Raw genomic sequence first — 18,421 nt, 5'->3', positions numbered from 1 at the left:
GCGCTGCCCGCGGCCTCAGCGGCGGTGGCGGGGCCTGGGCGCGGATCCCCGGCCGAAAGGCCCCGGAGCCGCCGCCCCCGGCCCGGCCCCCGCGCTCTGCCCGAACCGGAGCGGCGCCGTCCGGGGGCACCGCCAACTCTCGCGAGACCGGCCTGCAACTCTCGCGATAACGCCGCTGCCGCCACCCCTCCCTCCGCTCCGGCGCGAGTCCTCCTCGTCCGCGAGTCCTCTCGGAGATGGGCGGGGGCGCGCGCTCGTCCTCTCGCGAGAGCCGCGAAATCGCGCGGCCGGCGGCGGCTTCCCGGCCAACTTTATCGGGGCGCGGGGCGGGGACAGCGCCCCCTAGCGCCCGGCCCGCAACAAAGCTCCATGGCGGCGCCGCCGCCCCGCCGGCTCGGCCTCCCGCCGCTCTCCCGCTCCGCCGCGCTGCGTTCTAAAGCCGCCGGCGGGTCGCTGTCGAGCCCACCCCGGCGCACGGCCGGCTAACGGGCGGTTAATGCTCCGTTAGAGCTCCACAGCGGGCGCCGCCGCGCTTCCAGCAGGCTGAGGGGGCGGGGCGTGCTGGCTCCCGAGCCACGCCCGCCCCTGCGGGCGCGGCGAAGTCTCGCGAGAGCGCGGCCGCGGGCGCAGCGATGGCGGCGGTCGCCGCCGTGTGAGGGCGAGGGCGGCCCGGCCGCCGCCCCCGCTCCCCGCCCGCTCCCGATCCCTCTCCAGCCCCTCTCCCTCTCTCGATCCCGGCCCCGGACCTGCAATATGAAGGCAGCGCCGGGCAGCGCCGAGGGTGAGTGCGGCGCGAGGGAGGCGGGGGTTCCCGCCGGCTCCGTGAGGGAACGAGGGGGGCCCAGTGGATCCGGGTGTGGGCAGCCCCGGGCTGGGGATGAGGTGCCGCCCCGGAAAGTGAAGCGGGCGAGGGTCTCAAAGGCGATTTGAGGTCTGAGGCATGTCTGTGATGAGGAGGGAGCCCGGAGCCGGGCCTGATTACTCTGGAGAAGAGAAGGTTGAGAGGGGATCCCATAAATCCGTACAGAAATCTCCAGGGAGTGTCAGAGCATGGTGCCAGGCTCTGCTCAGTCAGCGACAGGACGAGGAGCAGTGGCCAGAAACCGAAACACAGCAAGTTCCAGCTCGATATGAAGAAGAGGGTGTCAGAGCCCTGGAGGAGCTGCCCAGGGAGGGTGTGGGGTCTCCCTCTCTGGTGGAATTCCACACCCACCTGGGCACATTCCAGGTGACCCTGCCTGGTCAGGGTGATCTGCTGAGGTCCCTTCCATCTCTCTCCTGGGATTTTGGACAACTCACTGTTGGTTGGGGTGGGGGCTTGCACCAGGTGAGCTCCAGGGGTCCCTTCCCACCTCCAGCATCTTGTGTTGGTGCAGCTGAGAGGTTTAGAGTGCCTGAAAACAAAACCCCAGAATAACTGGGGTTGCAAGGGACCTCTGGAGATCAGCCAGTCCAGCCAGGGAGCAGGGGATACAGGTGAGTGTGGAATGTCTCCAGAGCAGGAGACTCCAAAACACCCAGCACACATTCATTTGTTCCTTAGACTTGGATTTGGAGGACTCAGTGTGAGCTCTGTGGGCTAGGAGAGCACCCAAACCTTGGAAGTTTGGCAGGTGGATCCTGTGAGGTGACACCAAAATGTCATGTTTGCCTTGGACCCTCTGGGGCTGGGGACAGGGTTTATTCTGGAATGATGTCCACTGGGATTTTTTTTTTTACAGGAAAGTATAGAAAGCTCTGTCTCTTGGCAATAAAATACAGGATTTGAGTGCTCCTGAAAGCCATGTTGTCTCTGTCACCATCCAGTCACTCAGCCACTCCCAGCACATGGCATGGCTGCCCTCAGCTTTGAGCTGAGTGTGGGGTCCTGGAATGTGCTGAGCTGCAAGGGACCCCCAGGACCATCAAAGTCCAGCTCCCAGCCCTGCACGGGCACCCCAAAAATCCCACCCTGTGCTGAAAGCCTTGTCCCAACACTCCTGGAGCTGTGTCAGCCTTGGGGCTGTGACCATGCCCTGGGGGGTCTGTTCAGTGCCTGAGCACCCTCTGGGATAAGAACTTTTCCCAAAATCCAACCTAAACCCCCCTGGCACAGCTCCAGCTGCTCCCCCAGGTCCTGCTGTGAGGCAGGAAGGTATTTGAACACAGAATTTGTGACAACTGGCAATTGGAATGACTTGGCTGAGGTTTTTCATGATGGAAGGTGTGAGGACCTTTCAAGAAATTGGGAGAGAGGCCAGAGGGGGAATCCAGGACACAAAACCCTCCTCACTGCTTTAACCCTGTGTGTCCCACACCCTCAGTTTCCTGCCCCAGGTCTAACCCTGGGGATCCTGTCCTGGCAGAACTGAACCTGTTGAGGCCACATCACTCAGGGATGGTGCAGAACAGGAGCTGGGCATTTTCCAGACAGGCATTCCATGGGATTTTCATGGGAAAATCCTGGGATATTCCATGACATTTACCTCACCTCGACGTCTGGGGTTAAACCAGCACTAAGAAAATCCTTTGAAATCATCTTCAACTTAAAGATGCAAAGTTTTGTATTCCTGAATTGATTTGTAAAGCTTCCAATATTGGCTGATTGTGTTTGCTGACCGTTCCTGTCTCCCAGAGGCAGAGAAGCTGAACAAGATGAGCTCCCTCCTGGAGAGGCTCCACGCCAAGTACAGCCAGAACCGGCCCTGGACAGAAACCATGAAGCTGGTCCGGCAGGTCATGGTGAGCATTGCTGGGCTCTGAGCAGGACCTGCCTGCAGCTGCCCTGCTCATGGCTTTGTGGTGGCTTCTCAGATCTCTTCCAGGTGTTTTTGGTTTGGTTTGGTTTCACTCTCCTGAGGGGTGCAGGGGAGGGAGGGATATCCAAACCCTCTCTGCCTGACGTGCCTTTCCCTCCCCTAATCACAGATTAGTGCTCAGTGTCAGGGAAAGGGTCAAACCTGTATTTTCTGCTACTTGCCCTCCCAGGATATTGTTTTGTGGATATTGTTTTTGCTCAGTGACACTCAGCCCTGGCTTAGTCAAAAATGGATTTGAAATATTGGTGTGGGTGGGGGAAGGAGGAGCAGGAGGCAGGGGTGATCTCAGCAAAGCCTCCTGCCCATGCTCAGGCGTTAAAAGTTTGCCCAGCTCTTTATTTTTCTGTCTCCTCTTCTAAAACTCTCAGCTTAGACCTATAAAAAGTTGCTACATTCTGTGCTTCCAGCTGGGCAAATTGCTAAAAAGAAAATAACTCAATTCCAGGCCTGTCTTTGTAACCTGCTTGCAAACAGGTACTGTTCACCTAGAGGAATCAAGATGTTGTAATTTGGGGATGAAATCTAATCTGCTTTTAATTATTTAAATAAACCTCGCTTGGCTGCTCAAAAGTTGCCATAATTCCCTCCTACTAAGGAAAAAATGATATTTTTTTCTTCTGTCTGCCCAAGGAAAAGCGTGTGGTGCTGAACTCAGGGGGACACCAGCACCTGGTGAGCTGCTTGGAGACACTGCAGAAGGCCCTGAAAGGTCGGTGTGTTCTCTGTGTGCTCTCCACAGGGTGGAAAGTCCTGTGGAAATGCTCCATAAAAACCACACAGGGTGTTGCTGCTGTGTTTCACAGTGTTCCTGGTGCTCAGGGGTTCATCACACACTGAGCTCAGTGCCAGGACAGTCAGGCTGTGCTGCTTTCATTGGGAAAATCCTCTCTTTTGTCCAGAGGAACTGTGGCTGCCCCATCCCTGGGAGTGTCTGAAGTTGGACAGGGCTTGGAGCAACCTGGGATAGTGGGAGGTGTCCTGCTGGGTGGGCTTTAAGCTCCCTCCCAACCCAAACCATTCCATGATTCTGTGAGTGCCCATACCTGGATTCCACTTGCAGAAGAAATTCCATTCTCTCCTTGCAGTTTGGGAATATTTGGGTTTTTCTGTGCAGACCCTCGTGTCTGCATTTGGGGACAGGTCCCGTGTAGTTGCACAGTGTGAGCAGGCAAGGGAGGGAGTAACCAGCTGAGATTTGGTTCATTGCTGGTGCCTCATTCCTTGGGGAATGTTGGATCATTCCCCTGAAGTTTGGTTTTTGTTCCCTCCATCAGTGTCATCTCTGCCTGCCATGACCGATCGCTTGGAGTCCATCGCCAGGCAGAGCGGGTGGGTCTCCTCCTCTGGCTCATGGCAGAGACTTCTCCTGGTGCCCTGTCCACACGAAACCTTGTGGTGCTTGGATTGGGGGGTTTTGTGTGCTTGGATTGGGGGTTTTGTGTGCTTGGATTGGGAGATTTGTGTGCTTGGATTGGGGGTTTTGTGTGCTTGGATTGGGGGATTTGTGTGCTTGGACTGGGGGGTTTGTGTGCTTGGATTCGGGATTTTGTGTGCTTGGATTAGGGAGTTTGTGTTGTGGGGTTTGTGTTGGATTGGGGGTTTTGTGTGCTTGGATTGGGGGATTTGTGTGCTTGGATTGGGGGGTTTTGTGTGCTTGGATTGGGGAATTCGTGTGCTTGGATTGGGGGTTTGTGTGCTTGGATTCGGGATTTTGTGTGCTTGGATTAGGGAGTTTGTGTTGTGGGGTTTGTGTTGGATTGGAGGTTTTGTGTGCTTGGGTTGGGGATGTTTGTGTGCTTGGATTTGGGGGGTTTTGTGTGCTTGGATTGGGGAATTCGTGTGCTTGGATTGGGGAATTCGTGTGCTTGGATTGGGGAATTCGTGTGCTTGGATTGGGGAATTCGTGTGCTTGGATTGGGGGGTTTGTGTGCTTGGATTGGGCGGTTTTGTGGGGTGGATTGTGGGGTTTTGTGTGCTTGGACTGAGGATTTTGTGAGCTTGGATTGGGAGGTTTTGGGTGGGTTTTGTGAGATTTTGTGAGCTTGGATTGGGAGGTTTCGTTTTGTGTGCTTGGATTGGGGGTTTTGTGTGCTTGGATTGGGAGGTTTTGTGTGGTGGATTGGGAGGTTTTGTGTGGTGGATTGTGGGGTTTTGTGTGCTTGGATTGGGGGTTTTGTGTGCTTGGATTGGGAGATTTGTGTGCTTGGATTGGGGGTTTTGTGTGCTTGGATTGGGAGGTTTTGTGTGGTGGATTGGGAGGTTTTGTGTGGTGGATTGTGGGGTTTTGTGTGCTTGGATTGGGGGTTTTGTGTTGTGGGGTTTGTGTTGGATTGGAGGTTTTGTGTGCTTGGGTTGGGGATGTTTGTGTGCTTGGATTTGGGGGGTTTTGTGTGCTTGGATTGGGGGGTTTTGTGAGCTTGGATTGGGGGGTTTTGTGTGCCTGGATTGGGGAATTTGTGTGCCTGGATTGGGGGGGTTTGTGTGCTTGGATTGGGGATGTTTGTGTACTTGGATTGGGGGGTTTTTGTGTGCTTGGATTGGGAGGTTTTGTGTGGTGGATTGTGGGGTTTTGTGTGCTTGGACTGAGGATTTTGTGAGCTTGGATTGGGAGGTTTTGGGTGGGTTTTGTGAGATTTTGTGAGCTTGGATTGGGAGGTTTCGTGTGCTTGGATTTGTGGGGTTTGTGTGATGGATTGTGGGGTTTTGTGTGGGATTGTGGGGTTTTGTGTGATGGATTGTGGGGTTTGTGTGATGTATTGTGGGGTTTTGAGAGCTTGGGTTGGGGATTTTGTGTGCTTGGACAGGGTGGTTTTGTGTGCTTGGATTGGGGTTTTTGTTTGGACTGTGGGGTTTGTGTAATGGATTGTGGGATTTTGTGTACTTGGTCTGGGGAGTTTGGTGTGCTTGGATTGTGGGGTTTTGTGGGGGTTTTATGGGGTTTTTCTGTGCATCTCACAGCAATTTTTGTTCTGTTTCCTCTGGCAGCCTCGGGTCCCACCTGAGTGCGAACGGCACCGAGTGCTACATCACCTCAGACATGTTCTATGTGGAGGTGCAGCTGGACCCTACAGGGCTGCTCTGTGATGTCAAGGTGGCTCACCATGGAGAAAACCCCGTGGTGTGTATTCCTGGGAAAGAGGAACCCTTGTGCTTTTGGGATTCCTGTTTATCTCTCTTTATTTTGAGCAGAGGAAATGGGTTTTATTTAACATTCCCTTAGACCCAGAGTTACACCCTTGCTGCTCGTTCTAGTGGGAAGTAAAATTCTCCATGGAGTAGTTTACTCCTGTGGGATTTTCTAATCAATGCACACTGTGGATTCACAACTTGCAAAATCATTTGGGGAAGTTACCTCAATTTTCTGAGAATTTTATGGAAGTTTTTGCTGGGTTTCCAAGGAAAGGAAAGGGAAATTATTCTTACAAAGCTCAGATCTGGGAATGGAAAGTTAAAAATTGTGGAATGCTGGGAGAAAATACCCTTCTGCATGTGGAGGAGAGTTTGAGCTTGGTGTTGATTGGCCTCTCCTCAAAACAGCCCATCAGTAATATCTATGTAAGCTCATAGATTTTCAACCTAAAGCTTCGTAGTTTGAGAAGTTTATTTCAAATTAATAATTTAAGGGGAAATGTTATCACCTGGACTTGTCCCAGCAGGGCTTGAGGAGCAGAAGCAGAACCACAGCAAGTGGTTGTGAGCATTGTGTGGCTTCCCAGGAAAAGCTGATGCTTGGGAATTCCTCTGCCCTGATATTTCCCAGCTGCAGAGCTGCACAAAGCCTGGAGTGGCTGCATTCCACACTGACATCCTTGTGTGTTCCTTCCTTTTCAGAGCTGTCCAGAGCTGGTGCAACATCTGAGGTGAGTGACAGGGGTGGCTCGTTGTGTTTTCTCTTTGCTGTAATGATCTGATGCTATTTGATGTCTGCAAACACAAAATTCTTCACGACTGCTCCTTCCCCACAAAGTGGCTTCACTTCTCCAGGGGATTTTCTGGCTTTGGCTCAGATCTTGTGATTCTGGCTGCTGTGCAAGGTATCTTCAAAGCCCACAGCACACTAAAGCTGGATCATTTAAAGAAAACATTTTCATGTAGCAAAAGTATTTTTTTTTTTAAGTGGCTCAGCATCTTTATTAATATCACTTTTTTTAATGAACCCAATCTATTATTAATTTTAATACTTGGTAACTTCCCTCTTTTTCCTTTCAGAGAGAAAAATTTTGATGAGTTTTCAAAGCATCTGAGGGGACTTGTGAACCTGTATAAGCTGCCAGGGGACAAGTAAGTCCAAGATATATTTATATCTACATATATAAAATTAAATAACAAATCTAGAATACATGTTTTATACCAACACATATAAAATGAAAATAAAACCCTCCAAGCTTGTACGTTTGCACTGCACAGTTCCTTTCAAGTTTTCTTATATTGTTTTATTGTTTGTTTTTTTTCCCTAAGCAAACTTAAAACTAAAATGTACTTGGCTCTGCAGTCCTTGGAGTTGGATCTCCAAAAGATGGCTGGCATGTATTGGTAAGTTTTGTGGTGTCTGTGTGGTTTTCTAAATATCTATAAATGCTTAGAGCTCTAAGAAATTCCTTTTTAACTGCAGGATTTGATTGGAAGAGAGTCTAAAAGGCAAAATAAAAGTTTGTGGCCAGGTGGATTCAGTGATGTGGTTTAAATTGAGAAAGCTTTGCCCTTGTTTCACTGCTGTAGGTTCAGTGATAAACCAGCCATGCTGTAGAGGGTAAAGCAGCTTTTGTTTCGCCTGTACAGTGTCAAGTTTTGCATCAACCCCTCTTTGGGTCCCAGAAATGTGAATTTTGAGTTGAAATCAGTCTCAGCACATGGATTTTGGTTCTGGGTGTGGCTGTGGCTTGTTTCAGACTGTGATTGCCTCTCTTGCAGGCAAGCCACCAATGCAAACCCCCTGGACAAGATCCTCCATGGCAGTGTTGGCTATCTCACCCCCAGGAGTGGAGGTACCTGTGATTCACTCTTAGAAAAAGGAATTAATTTTAATAAATTAAAAAAATTTATTTGTTCCTCGCCTCAAGTATGGGTCATAGTTCCACATTAACTGATGAAAAATAGTAAAGTAAAAGAGGGACAAAGTCTTTGGGTGTTTGTGTGGCTTTGTGGGGTGGGGATGATCAGGATGATTTCTCAGGATGCCTCATCAGAGTTTCTCTCCCCCAGGTCTCCTGATGAACCTCAAATATTACGTGTCCCCCTATGATTTATTTGAGGATGGCACTGGAGCCCCCGTGGTTTTGCACGAGAACAATGGTAAGTCAGCTGTGCAACTGCTGGGGGCTGCTGCTGCTTGAAGGAGGGAAGGCAGCAGAATTGCAGCCCAGCCTCTGCTGCCACCCTGTCCAGCAGGACAGTCACAGGTTTAATGAGCCCAGCCTAAGCACTGGCCCCAGATGACCATTGGACCTTGTGGCTGTGCTGGAGTTGGAGCTGGGCTCCTGTGAGGTGTTGGGGTTTGCAGGCAGAGCCTTTTTCCTTGCAGTCAATCTCATTTTAACATGGGATTTCTTTGTTACCTGAATAATAACATAGAATCCCAGAATGGTTTGGGTTTGGAGGGACCTTAAAGCTCATCCATGTGCATGGACACCTTCCACTATTCCAGGTTCCTCAGAGCCCCATTCACCCTCATGCCTCTCCAGTCATACTGGAAAATTGTTTTTATGCATGGACATCTGGCTCTTGTTACAATGCCAAAACCAAGCTCCAGTTGTCAGGAAAAAAAGAGAGGGAAATTATCCAAAATCATAATTTGTTTTTCTTTACAAAGAGCAAACGGTGAACTCGCAAATGCATTTGGAAAATATTTTGAGCATGATGCAATTGGTCCACCTGGCAAGAGGGAAATGGGGCTTTGGGTAGAACTGTCAGTTTGGCTGTTGTCCATTTGGTCCTGAAGGTGAACAGTGAGCTCTGTGCCTTTGGGAAAAGCCAGAGTAATATTTTATGGAATCACAGAATATTTTGTTTTGGAAGAGACCCCAAGGCTCATTCAGTTCCATGGGCAGGGACACCTTCCACTATCCCAGGTTGCTCCAAGCCCCATCCAACTTGGCCTTGAACACTTCCATATATTTAATTCATATTTAATCTACAAAACTTACCACTGGTGAGTTTTTTTTCCATCAGCTCATGTCCTTGTTGGGTTCTTCTCCTGCTTCCCCCTGCAGTTCCTCGCTCGCTGGGCATGAACGTGTCGGTGACAGTGGAGGGAACCATGGCAATGCACAAACTTCCAATTGCTCCACTGATCATGGGCTCCCATCCTGTGGACAGCAAAGGGTAAGGGCAGGACACGAGGCCAGCACTCAGCTGGGGGATTGTCACAGCATTACATGAATCTCACGTGCTGCCTTTAGGAAGAAATGCCTTTTTCAGGGCTGTTTGGTGCTTCTGAAGATTTCTTCATTTCTAAGGTGTAACAAATTGTATTTGAGCAAACATGAATGTTGTGTCAGGTGAGAGCAGAAGCCCTGCAGCTCACAGGAACTTTTGTCCCCCCATTCTTGCAGAACTCCATCTTTCTCCTCAATCACCAGTGCCAACAGCGTGGACTTGCCTGCTTGTTTCTTCCTGAAGTTCCCACGTCCCATTCCAGTGTCTCGAGCTTTCATCCAGAAACTGCAGAGCTGCACAGGTGGGTTGCAGACCTGTCAGACACATCTCTGGGGTTTTATTGTTTCCTCCTATCAGTAAATGCTGCTGATTTTTAACTTGTGCCAGGAGAGTTCCTCAGGGTTTTGTGCTGTTGTCAGTAAAACCTGGACAGGTTTTTATTGTATTTGCCAGGTCCCCAAAAGAAGGAAGGAATCATGAATCTGACCCCATGTTTCAGAAGGCTAATTTATTATTTTATGATAGTACATTATATTAAATAATACTAAACTATACTAAAGAATAGAGAAAGGATACTTATGGAAGGCTAGAAAGATAATAATGAAAACTCGTGACTCTTTCCAGGGCTTCGACACAGCTTGACCCTGATTTGCCAATAAGTCAAAACAATTCACAGAAACCCAATGAAACAATCTCCAAACACATTCCAAAGGAGCAAAACACAGGAGAAGCAAATCAGATTATTACTGTTTTCCTTTTTCTCTGAAGCTTCTCAGCTTCCCAGTAGCAAAATCTTAGGCGAAGGGATTTTTCCAGAAAATATGACTACCACAGGTTTTCCACCATCCTGGGTTCAGGTGCCATCATTCCACTCTGTCTTGCCCCTCAGGTATCCCACTGTTTGACACACCACCCACGTTTGTGCCCCTGTATGAGCTGATCACCCAGTTTGAGCTGTCCAAGGAGGCCGATCCCCTGCCCCTGAACCACAACATGCGCTTCTACGCCGTAAGTGTTCCCTCCCAGCCAGCCTGGGACCCCTCCACAGCAGCACCTCAGGGGGATTCAGCTGATTCCAAGTGGGATAAACAAAATATGTTCTGTATTTGTTCACAGACAAAACTTCTTCAAGCGTTAGGATTCATGTACCTGGCACAGGTTCTCAGAGAAGCTGTGGCTGCCCCAGCCCTGGCAGTGTCCAATGCCAGGTTGGACAGGGCTTGGAGCAATCTGGGATAGTGGGAAGTGTCTCAGTCTGTGGCACTGGATGGGATTTAAGGTCCTCCCAAGCCAAACCATTCCATGATTCTGTGATGAGCATGGTGCTTAGGAAAATCAAGTATTGAAAGCAGCTTTGCTGCTGGAGTGCAGCTGCAGGGAGGAGAGCAGAGAGGCTGAGCCTTCCCAGGATCTGTCCCTTCCTTTTGAACAGTGATGTGTGGCTGAATGAATTGCAGCATTTTGGGAGAAATCCTTAAATTTGTAGATGAGTGTTAACTCCAGAGGATTCTCTCCCCACATGGGATGCCATCCAGTGTGAAACTGTTTTAGTGGGAACAGGGAATGCTGTTGGGCAGTGCTACTTCTGAGGAATTAAAATATTTTCCTCGTTCAGAGCGGAAGGAAAACATCCTCAGTGTTTGTCCCTATCAGCCAGAAAGGTGACATGTTGTCAGTGCCCTCTGAGCACTGCTGGGTGTCCATTAACCCTTTCTAAAGCAGGGATTGTTTGTCAGGCTCTTCCAGGACAGCAGCACTGTTACTTCCTGAACAAAGACGCTCCTCTCCCGGACGGACGGAGCCTGCAGGGAACTCTGATCAGCAAAATCGCTTTCCAGCACCCCGGCCGGGTGCCCCTCATCCTCAGCTTGATCCGGCACCAGGTGGCCTACAACACCCTCATTGGCAGCTGTGTCAAGAGGACAGTCCTGAAGGAAGGTGGGTGCCACCTCCAGAGGAATATGAAGTGGGAATGGTGAACTCTGGGGAGTTTTCCTGATGAGAATTGAAGCTGCTGCTGCTTCCCTTGGTTTTTTTCCCCATCTGTGTGAGGCTCTGGTTCATCTCCACTGTTCCCTCAGTTAAAAGTTCCTCTGTCTTTCAGATTCTCCTGGGATCCTGCAGTTTGAAGTTTGCCCTCTCTCTGACTCCTGTTTCAGTGTATCTTTCCAGCACCCTGTGAACGACTCCCTGGTGTGTGGTAAGTGGCCTGAGGGGCAGCAGGAGCAGCGTTTTTGGGAAGGCTGGCAGGGTTTCCTCGCTCTGTTTGCAGGATTTTGATCTCTCCCTGCTCTCTTGCAGTGGTGATGGATGTGCAGGACTCCAGCCACGTGAGCTGTAAGCTGTACAAAGGGTTGTCTGATGCCCTCATCTGTACAGATGATTTCATTGCCAAGGTTGTTCAAAGGTAAGCTGGGATTTTGTCCCACCTTGTGCTCCCAATCACACAGATGTGCTCTGCTCCATCTCCTGTTTATCCAGCAGTTGTAGAGCTGTTCTGTGGTTGTTTGGAGGAGAGAAGAACTCAGAGCCATGCTGGAAATTCATTGAACTGTAGCTATTTATTTTTGAGTTTGTTGGTTACACAGGGCTTTTATCACCTCAGTCACATTCAGAACAGAGCAGGACATTCCCAGGGCACAACACTCCTGTCACCTTTTGGGGGGGAACCACTGGTTTTGCTTTCAGCACGTTATAGACTTATTATCCCTGAGGAAAATGTGGTGCTATCACTGATTTTTTTGAGCTCAAAAAGCTGCCCCTGCCCATGGCAGAGAGGTGGAACTGGATGGGCTTTAAGCTCTTCCAGCCCAAGCCATCCTGGGATTTTTATAAGGTTGTAGGTTTACCAAGCTTAGATAAAGGTGTTTTCAGCAGAATTGGAGTAACAACCCAGATTCCTTCATGAAGACATGGCAGGGGGAATGGCTTTAAACTGAAACAGTAGCTCTAGGTGGGATATTGGGAAGAAACCACTCCCTGTGAGGGTGGGGAGGCCCTGGCACAGCTTCCCAGAGCAGCTGTGGCTGCCCCTGGATCCCTGGAAGTGTCCAAGGCCAGGCTGGACAAGGCTTGGAGCAGCCTGGGACAGTGGGAGGCATCCCTGCTGTGGCAGAGAGAGGGACTGGATGGGTTTTAATGCCCCTTCCAAACCAAAGCATTCCATGATTCTGTGCTTTTTAACTACCAGATGATGATCTGTCAGCTATCAGTTATTAGAGATAATTGATTAATCCTCCCTCTGTGATTGCAAGTGCAGGTGTCTCGTGGCTGGGTAGGGCTGGTGGGATAAGTGTGAATTCAAGCAGAACAGCAGGACTTAAAACTGGACCTGCTTCTCTCCTGTGCAAGCCCCTGAGTGCTCATTTTATACCTGCTGGAGGTGTAAAACCTCCCCAGTGACCTTTGCTGAGGGCAGCCAGCCCCACCCTGACCCTGTGCTGTGTCTTGCAGGTGCATGTCCATCCCTGTCACCATGAGAGCCATCCGTAGGAAAGCAGAAACCATCCAAGCTGACACGCCAGCCCTGTCCCTCATTGCAGAGACAGTTGAAGACATGGTGAAGAAAAACCTGCCCCCAGCCAGCAGCCCAGGGTATGGCATGACCACAGGCAGCAACCCAATGAGTGGGACCACCACCCCAACCAACACTTTTCCTGGGGGGCCCATCACTACTTTGTTTAACATGAGCATAAGCATGAAAGAGAGGCATGACTCGGTGGGCCATGGGGAGGACTTCAGCAAAGTGTCTCAGAACCCTATTCTCACTAGTTTGTTGCAGATCACAGGGAATGTGGGGTCTACCATTGGCTCAAGTCCAACCCCCCCCCACCACACACCACCACCAGTATCCTCACCAGCCAGCAACACCAAGAACCACCCCATGCTCATGAACCTTCTTAAGGAGAATCCCCCTCAGGATTTCTCCACACTCTATGGGAGCAGCCCTCTGGAAAGGCAGAACTCTTCCTCTGGCTCTCCCAGAATGGAAATGGGCCCTGGGGGGAATAAACAAAAGAAAAAAAAATCCCGCATGCCGGCCGACAAGCCCAAGCACCAGACTGAGGATGATTTCCAGAGGGAGCTCTTTTCCATGGATGTTGACTCCCAGAACCCCATTTTTGATGTCAACATGACTGCAGACACCCTGGACACCCCTCATATTACTCCAGCACCCAGCCAGTGCAGCACTCCTCCTACCACCTACCCCCAGGCGCTGCCCCACACCCAGCCCAGTATCCAGAGGATGGTTCGCCTGTCCAGCTCGGACAGCATCGGGGCCGATGTCACCGACATCCTCTCGGATATAGCCGAGGAGGCTTCCAAGCTGCCCACCAGTACTGAGGACTGCCCACCCATTGGGACTCCAGTCAGAGACTCTTCTAGTTCAGGACATTCACAAAGTGCCCTCTTTGACCCCGATGTTTTTCAGACCAACAGTAGTGAGAACCCCTACACAGACCCCGCAGACCTGATCGCGGACGCCGCTGTGAGCCCCAACAGCGACTCCTCCAACCATTTTTTTCCAGATGGGGTAGATTTCAACCCTGACTTGCTAAACAGTCAGAGCCAGAGTGGTTTTGGGGAGGAATACTTTGATGAGAGCAGTCAGAGCGGAGACACTGATGATTTCAAGGGCTATGCCCCCCAGGCTCTAACTAATTTGGGGGTGCAAGTCTTAGGGGCTGATGGGGGGGAAAATAAATTTAAGGGGAGCACTCCGTCCGATACGGTGGATTTTAGTATTATTGCAGCTGCCAGCAAAGCACTGGGGTCCTCTGACATCATGGAGCACCACAGTGGAGGTCAGAGCCCTTTGCTGAACACGGGGGATTTAGGAAAAGAGAAGTCTCAGAAACGGGTAAAGGAAGGCAATGGGTCTGGAAGTGCCATGGCAGGTGCTGGGATGGATGGGAAGCCAGGGAAGCGCAGCCGGACGCCATCCAGCGATGGCAAAAGCAAAGAGAAACTTCCAAAGCGGAAGAAGCAGGAGACGGATGGGAAATCTCCATCCCACAGTTCATCCAACAGGCCCTTCACGCCACCAGCAAGCACAGGTGGGTCCAAATCTCCGGGGAGTTCGGGCAGATCCCAGACTCCTCCCGGGGTAGCTACTCCTCCTATTCCAAAAATAACCATTCAGATCCCAAAAGGAACAGTGACTGTTGGCAAACCATCTTCACACGGCCAGTACACGAGTAGTGGTTCTGTCACCTCCTCCAGCAGCAAAAGCCATCATAGCCATTCTTCCTCCTCCTCCTCTTCTTCCTCCTCTTCAACCTCAGGCAAAATTAAAAGCAAATCAGAAGGGTCTTCTGGCTCAAAGATGAGCAGCAGCCTCTACTCCAGCCAAGGCGGCTCCGGCTCGGGTCAGTCCAAGGGCTCGGCCCAGTCGGTGGGAAAGCCGGGATCCTCCCCCATCACCAAGCACGGCCTCAGCACCGGCTCTGGCAGCACCAAGATGAAACCTCAAGGAAAGCCATCATCCCTCATGAACCCTTCCATGAGCAAACCAAACATCTCCCCGTCCCACTCGAGACCTTCAGGGGGTTCTGAGAAACTCGCTTCTCCCATGAAACCTGTCCCGGGTACTCCCCCGTCGTCGAAAGCGAAGTCGCCCATCAGTTCAGGTTCTGGTGGGTCCCACATGTCTGGCACTGGGTCAAGCTCGAGCATGAAATCATCTTCAGGCATGGGATCCTCTGGGTCTATGTCACAGAAACCGCCTCCCTCGTCCAATTCCTCCACGGCATCTTCATCTTCCTTTTCATCCAGCGGGTCTTCCATGTCTTCATCCCAGAACCAGCATGGAAGCTCCAAAGGCAAGTCCCCGAGCAGAAACAAGAAGCCATCGCTGACCGCAGTCATAGACAAGCTGAAGCACGGGGTGGTCACGAGCGGGCCTGGCGGAGACGACCCCATGGATGGACAGATGGGGCCGAGTTCCAATTCCTCAAGCCATACAATGTCCTCCAAACACAACATGTCTGGAGGGGAGTTCCAGGGAAAGCGGGAGAAGAGCGACAAGGAGAAATCCAAGGTCTCTGTTTCTGGAGGATCCGTTGACTCTTCCAAGAAGAACTCGGATTCCAAAAACGTCGGAAGCACCGGAGTGGCCAAAATTATCATCAGCAAACACGATGGTGGTTCCCCCAGCATTAAAGCCAAAGTAACTCTGCAGAAACCGGGGGAAGGGGGCGGGGATGGGCTGAGGCCTCAGATGGCTTCTTCCAAAAGCTACGGATCCCCCTTGATCAGCGGCTCCACCCCCAAACACGAGCGCTGCTCCCCCAGCCACAGCAAATCCCCGGCCTACACCCCCCAGAACATCGACAGCGAGAGCGAGTCGGGCTCTTCCATCGCCGAGAAATCCTACCAGAACAGCCCCAGCTCCGACGATGGCATCCGGCCCCTGCCCGAGTACAGCGCCGAGAAGCACAAGAAGCACAAAAAGGAGAAGAAAAAAGTGAAAGACAAAGATCGGGACAGAGAGAGGGACCGGGATAAGGACAGGGACAAGAAGAAATCCCACGGCATGAAGCCCGAGAGCTGGTCCAAGTCTCCCATCTCAGCAGATCAATCCCTGTCCATGGCGAGCAACGCCATCCTCTCGGCTGAGCGGCCGTCCCGGGCCAGCCCCGAGTTCCTCATCGGGGAGGAAGATGATGATCTCATGGATGTTGCTCTAATTGGCAATTAATTCTCCCAGATGAGCTGTCTGCAGGCCGTGGAGGGAAGGAAGGAAAGAAGGATTCATCTCAAACCTGCCACACGGATCTTCACGGGGTGTGTTTGGAGAGGGGAAAAAATAAGTATTTCCAAGGTATTTCTAAGATTTTCAGACCTCCAAGGTCTGTGCAGAAGGATGTGAGTGCCAGGTCCCTGCCTGTGGCCTTCATCCTGTGGGCACTTCCATTCTTCCTGAATTTATGAGTATTATCATCCCCTGGAGTTAGTGGGGATGAACCTGAGTGTGGGAATGTGGGAGCAGCTCCCAGATGGGACAAACAGACATAGGCTGGTCTGGGAGACCCCAGTCCCTCTGCCCTCTTCCCATTCAGGATAAACTCCTTTTGAATGTAGGAAGTTTTAAAGTAATTATTTTAGGAAATGTGTTAGGGCTGGGTTTTAATTCTTTGGAAGAAGGAAAACCACGAGGTTTTTAATTTATTTTATTCCCACGGCATTCCTTCATTCAATGCCCAGCTTAGCAGGGTGCCTCTGGCACAAGATGGGCACTATTTCCTCCTGGAAATCAGGATTTTATCCCAGGTCACAGCTCTGAGGGATTGCTGCTGCCTTGGGTTTGCCTTCCCATTTATTTCAGCTATTTATTCACCTCCATGTGGCAACACCTCGTGCTCCTTGTTTTCCCCCAGTGGGAATTTGGGTAGAGCCCGTGGGTTTGGGTGGCTCTGCAGCTCTGGTGACATTCCAGCATGGTGAAATTCCAGCAAATCTCAATGGAAAAGGGACTCCTGCCTGAACCAACAAGCTTCCCTGGAATCTCCTCGTGCTGCTGAAGCTGAGAATTGTGGTCACACACAGGAGCACTGCCCTGGGAAGGATTGTCCAGCTAAGGGACCCATGTCCTGCTTGGAAAACAGTCCCAGAATGGCTCAGCTGGGATCAGAGTTGCAGCAGAAGTGTTGATTTCCTTAAAAGATGGATTTTCCCCTTTTGGCTGGAATTAGGAGCATGACTCAGGCATCCTCTCCGGGCTGATCTTGTGGTCCCTGAAAGGAAAAGAGACTCAGGAGAGTGTTTTATTTTTAAAAGCAGTTTCATCTGATTCACTGAAGAGGAATGTGGGAAATCAGGAGTTCTGCAAACACATCTCCTGTGGAATTATGTACTGAGCAGGATCATGCTCCCACTGGATTTTGCTGTCGGTGCTGGAGGCCAGGATTTCCCCGTGGGAATGAGGTTGTGCTTCACTTTTGGGGATGCAGCGTGAAAAGATGGCAAGGATTTGAGTTTTTCTTTTAAACCACTGAAATTTCCCATCCTGGGCAGACCCCAGGGATACCCCAGGAAAGCTGTTTGGTTTCCAGCTTTTTTGGAAAGTCTTTTTAGTAGCTTGGCAACTCTCCTGTTAATTGTAGGGATTTTTCACCCCTTCCTCCTGCCTCCAGTTTAATTCCAGCATGGGAGCCTGAATGTCTCCCAAAATTCCCCCAGCTCTGGAGAACTTTCCCTCCTTACATTTTCCAGTATTTATCCCTTGCTCCTGGTGTCCTGCACACCACAAGCAGAGCTTGAAATGATAGGAAAATGGGAACTAAATCCAAACCTGGAGCAAAAAGTGATCCCTGGCACAGTGTTGGAATCGTGGGGTGCTGCAAAGAGGATGTGAGGAGCACAATCCCAGAGGAATTCAGCTGGACACCCTGCTCCAGTGGCTCTGTTGGGAATGTTGCCAGTCAGCCTCCGGAGCTGCCCCCATCTCCTGCTTTTATCAAATCCATTTTTTTGGACAAAATCCCTTCGGTCCGTTGCGAGTTGTGCGAGGGGGCACAAGCAGCCTTCCAAAAAAAAAAAGGCACTTTCAAGTGGAATCCAGGCTGGGAATCCCTCAGGATGGCTCCCTGGACTCGTCCTTGGCCAGAGCTGTGTTTTCCTGCTGTGCTGCACACTAAAATTTGGAAGGGAAAGCGGCAAAATTGACACAAAAACCTGTTTTAAAGGAACAAGCTGCACTCGTTTCCTCTCCCCTCACCCAGACTAAAGCTCAGTATCCAAAATTCCCCCTGTGGAAGGTGGGAACAGAGGGAACAACGTCTCCTCCAGCCCAAATTTAAAGCTTTTCACCCCATTTTGGTGCCCTGTCCCCTTCCAATGACGTCAGTCCTGGGAGAGCTGAGGTGCATGACCACGAGAGGCTTTGGGGTGTCAGTGCTCGGGCTCTGAGAAATGGTTTATTTTTGGAATATTTTTGCTTATATTCTCAATAATTTTACATCTTTCAGTATTCAGAAAGATAAAATAAAGCGAAAATTTAATATAAGCCAAACCTTTTAATCTCAGGTGGTGAAGTGAACACGGAGATTAAAAGCAACTGGTTCTTTCCTCGATTATCATGATGTACATAAATCCCTGGCTGGAAAATCGCTGGAATTGTAAATATCCCACCTCCCGCGGCAGATTTTTTTTTTTTTTTTTTTGGGCGGAAAGTGGAATTTCAACTTTTTTGGAAATATCGCAGAGAACATGTTTATTTACACGCAAATAAACCCCTTTGGTACAAA

At 50.6% G+C, this 18,421-nt stretch overlaps 1 protein-coding gene across 1 annotated transcript; it reads left to right on the top strand.

The window, feature by feature from the left end:
• The first annotated feature begins 623 nt into the window (after positions 1-623).
• Positions 624-18,406, top strand: MED1 (mediator complex subunit 1). Its single transcript, XM_041426614.1, has 17 exons — positions 624-781; positions 2,615-2,721; positions 3,429-3,507; positions 4,073-4,127; positions 5,784-5,916; positions 6,630-6,658; positions 7,008-7,079; positions 7,257-7,331; positions 7,710-7,783; positions 8,001-8,090; positions 9,008-9,119; positions 9,350-9,474; positions 10,063-10,181; positions 10,910-11,111; positions 11,278-11,373; positions 11,475-11,580; positions 12,627-18,406. The coding sequence occupies exons 1-17, from the start codon at positions 754-756 to the stop codon at positions 15,871-15,873; spliced, it is 4,749 nt and encodes a 1,582-aa protein (XP_041282548.1). The 5' UTR covers positions 624-753; the 3' UTR covers positions 15,874-18,406.
• Positions 18,407-18,421: the final 15 nt, after the last annotated feature.

Source organism: Onychostruthus taczanowskii, unplaced genomic scaffold (assembly GCF_017590055.1).
Source record: "Onychostruthus taczanowskii isolate IOZ18803 unplaced genomic scaffold, ASM1759005v1 scaffold91, whole genome shotgun sequence".
Lineage (NCBI taxonomy): Eukaryota > Metazoa > Chordata > Aves > Passeriformes > Passeridae > Onychostruthus > Onychostruthus taczanowskii.
The sequence above is the reverse complement of the archived record's forward strand: the minus strand, read 5'-3'. Positions and strand labels throughout refer to the sequence as shown.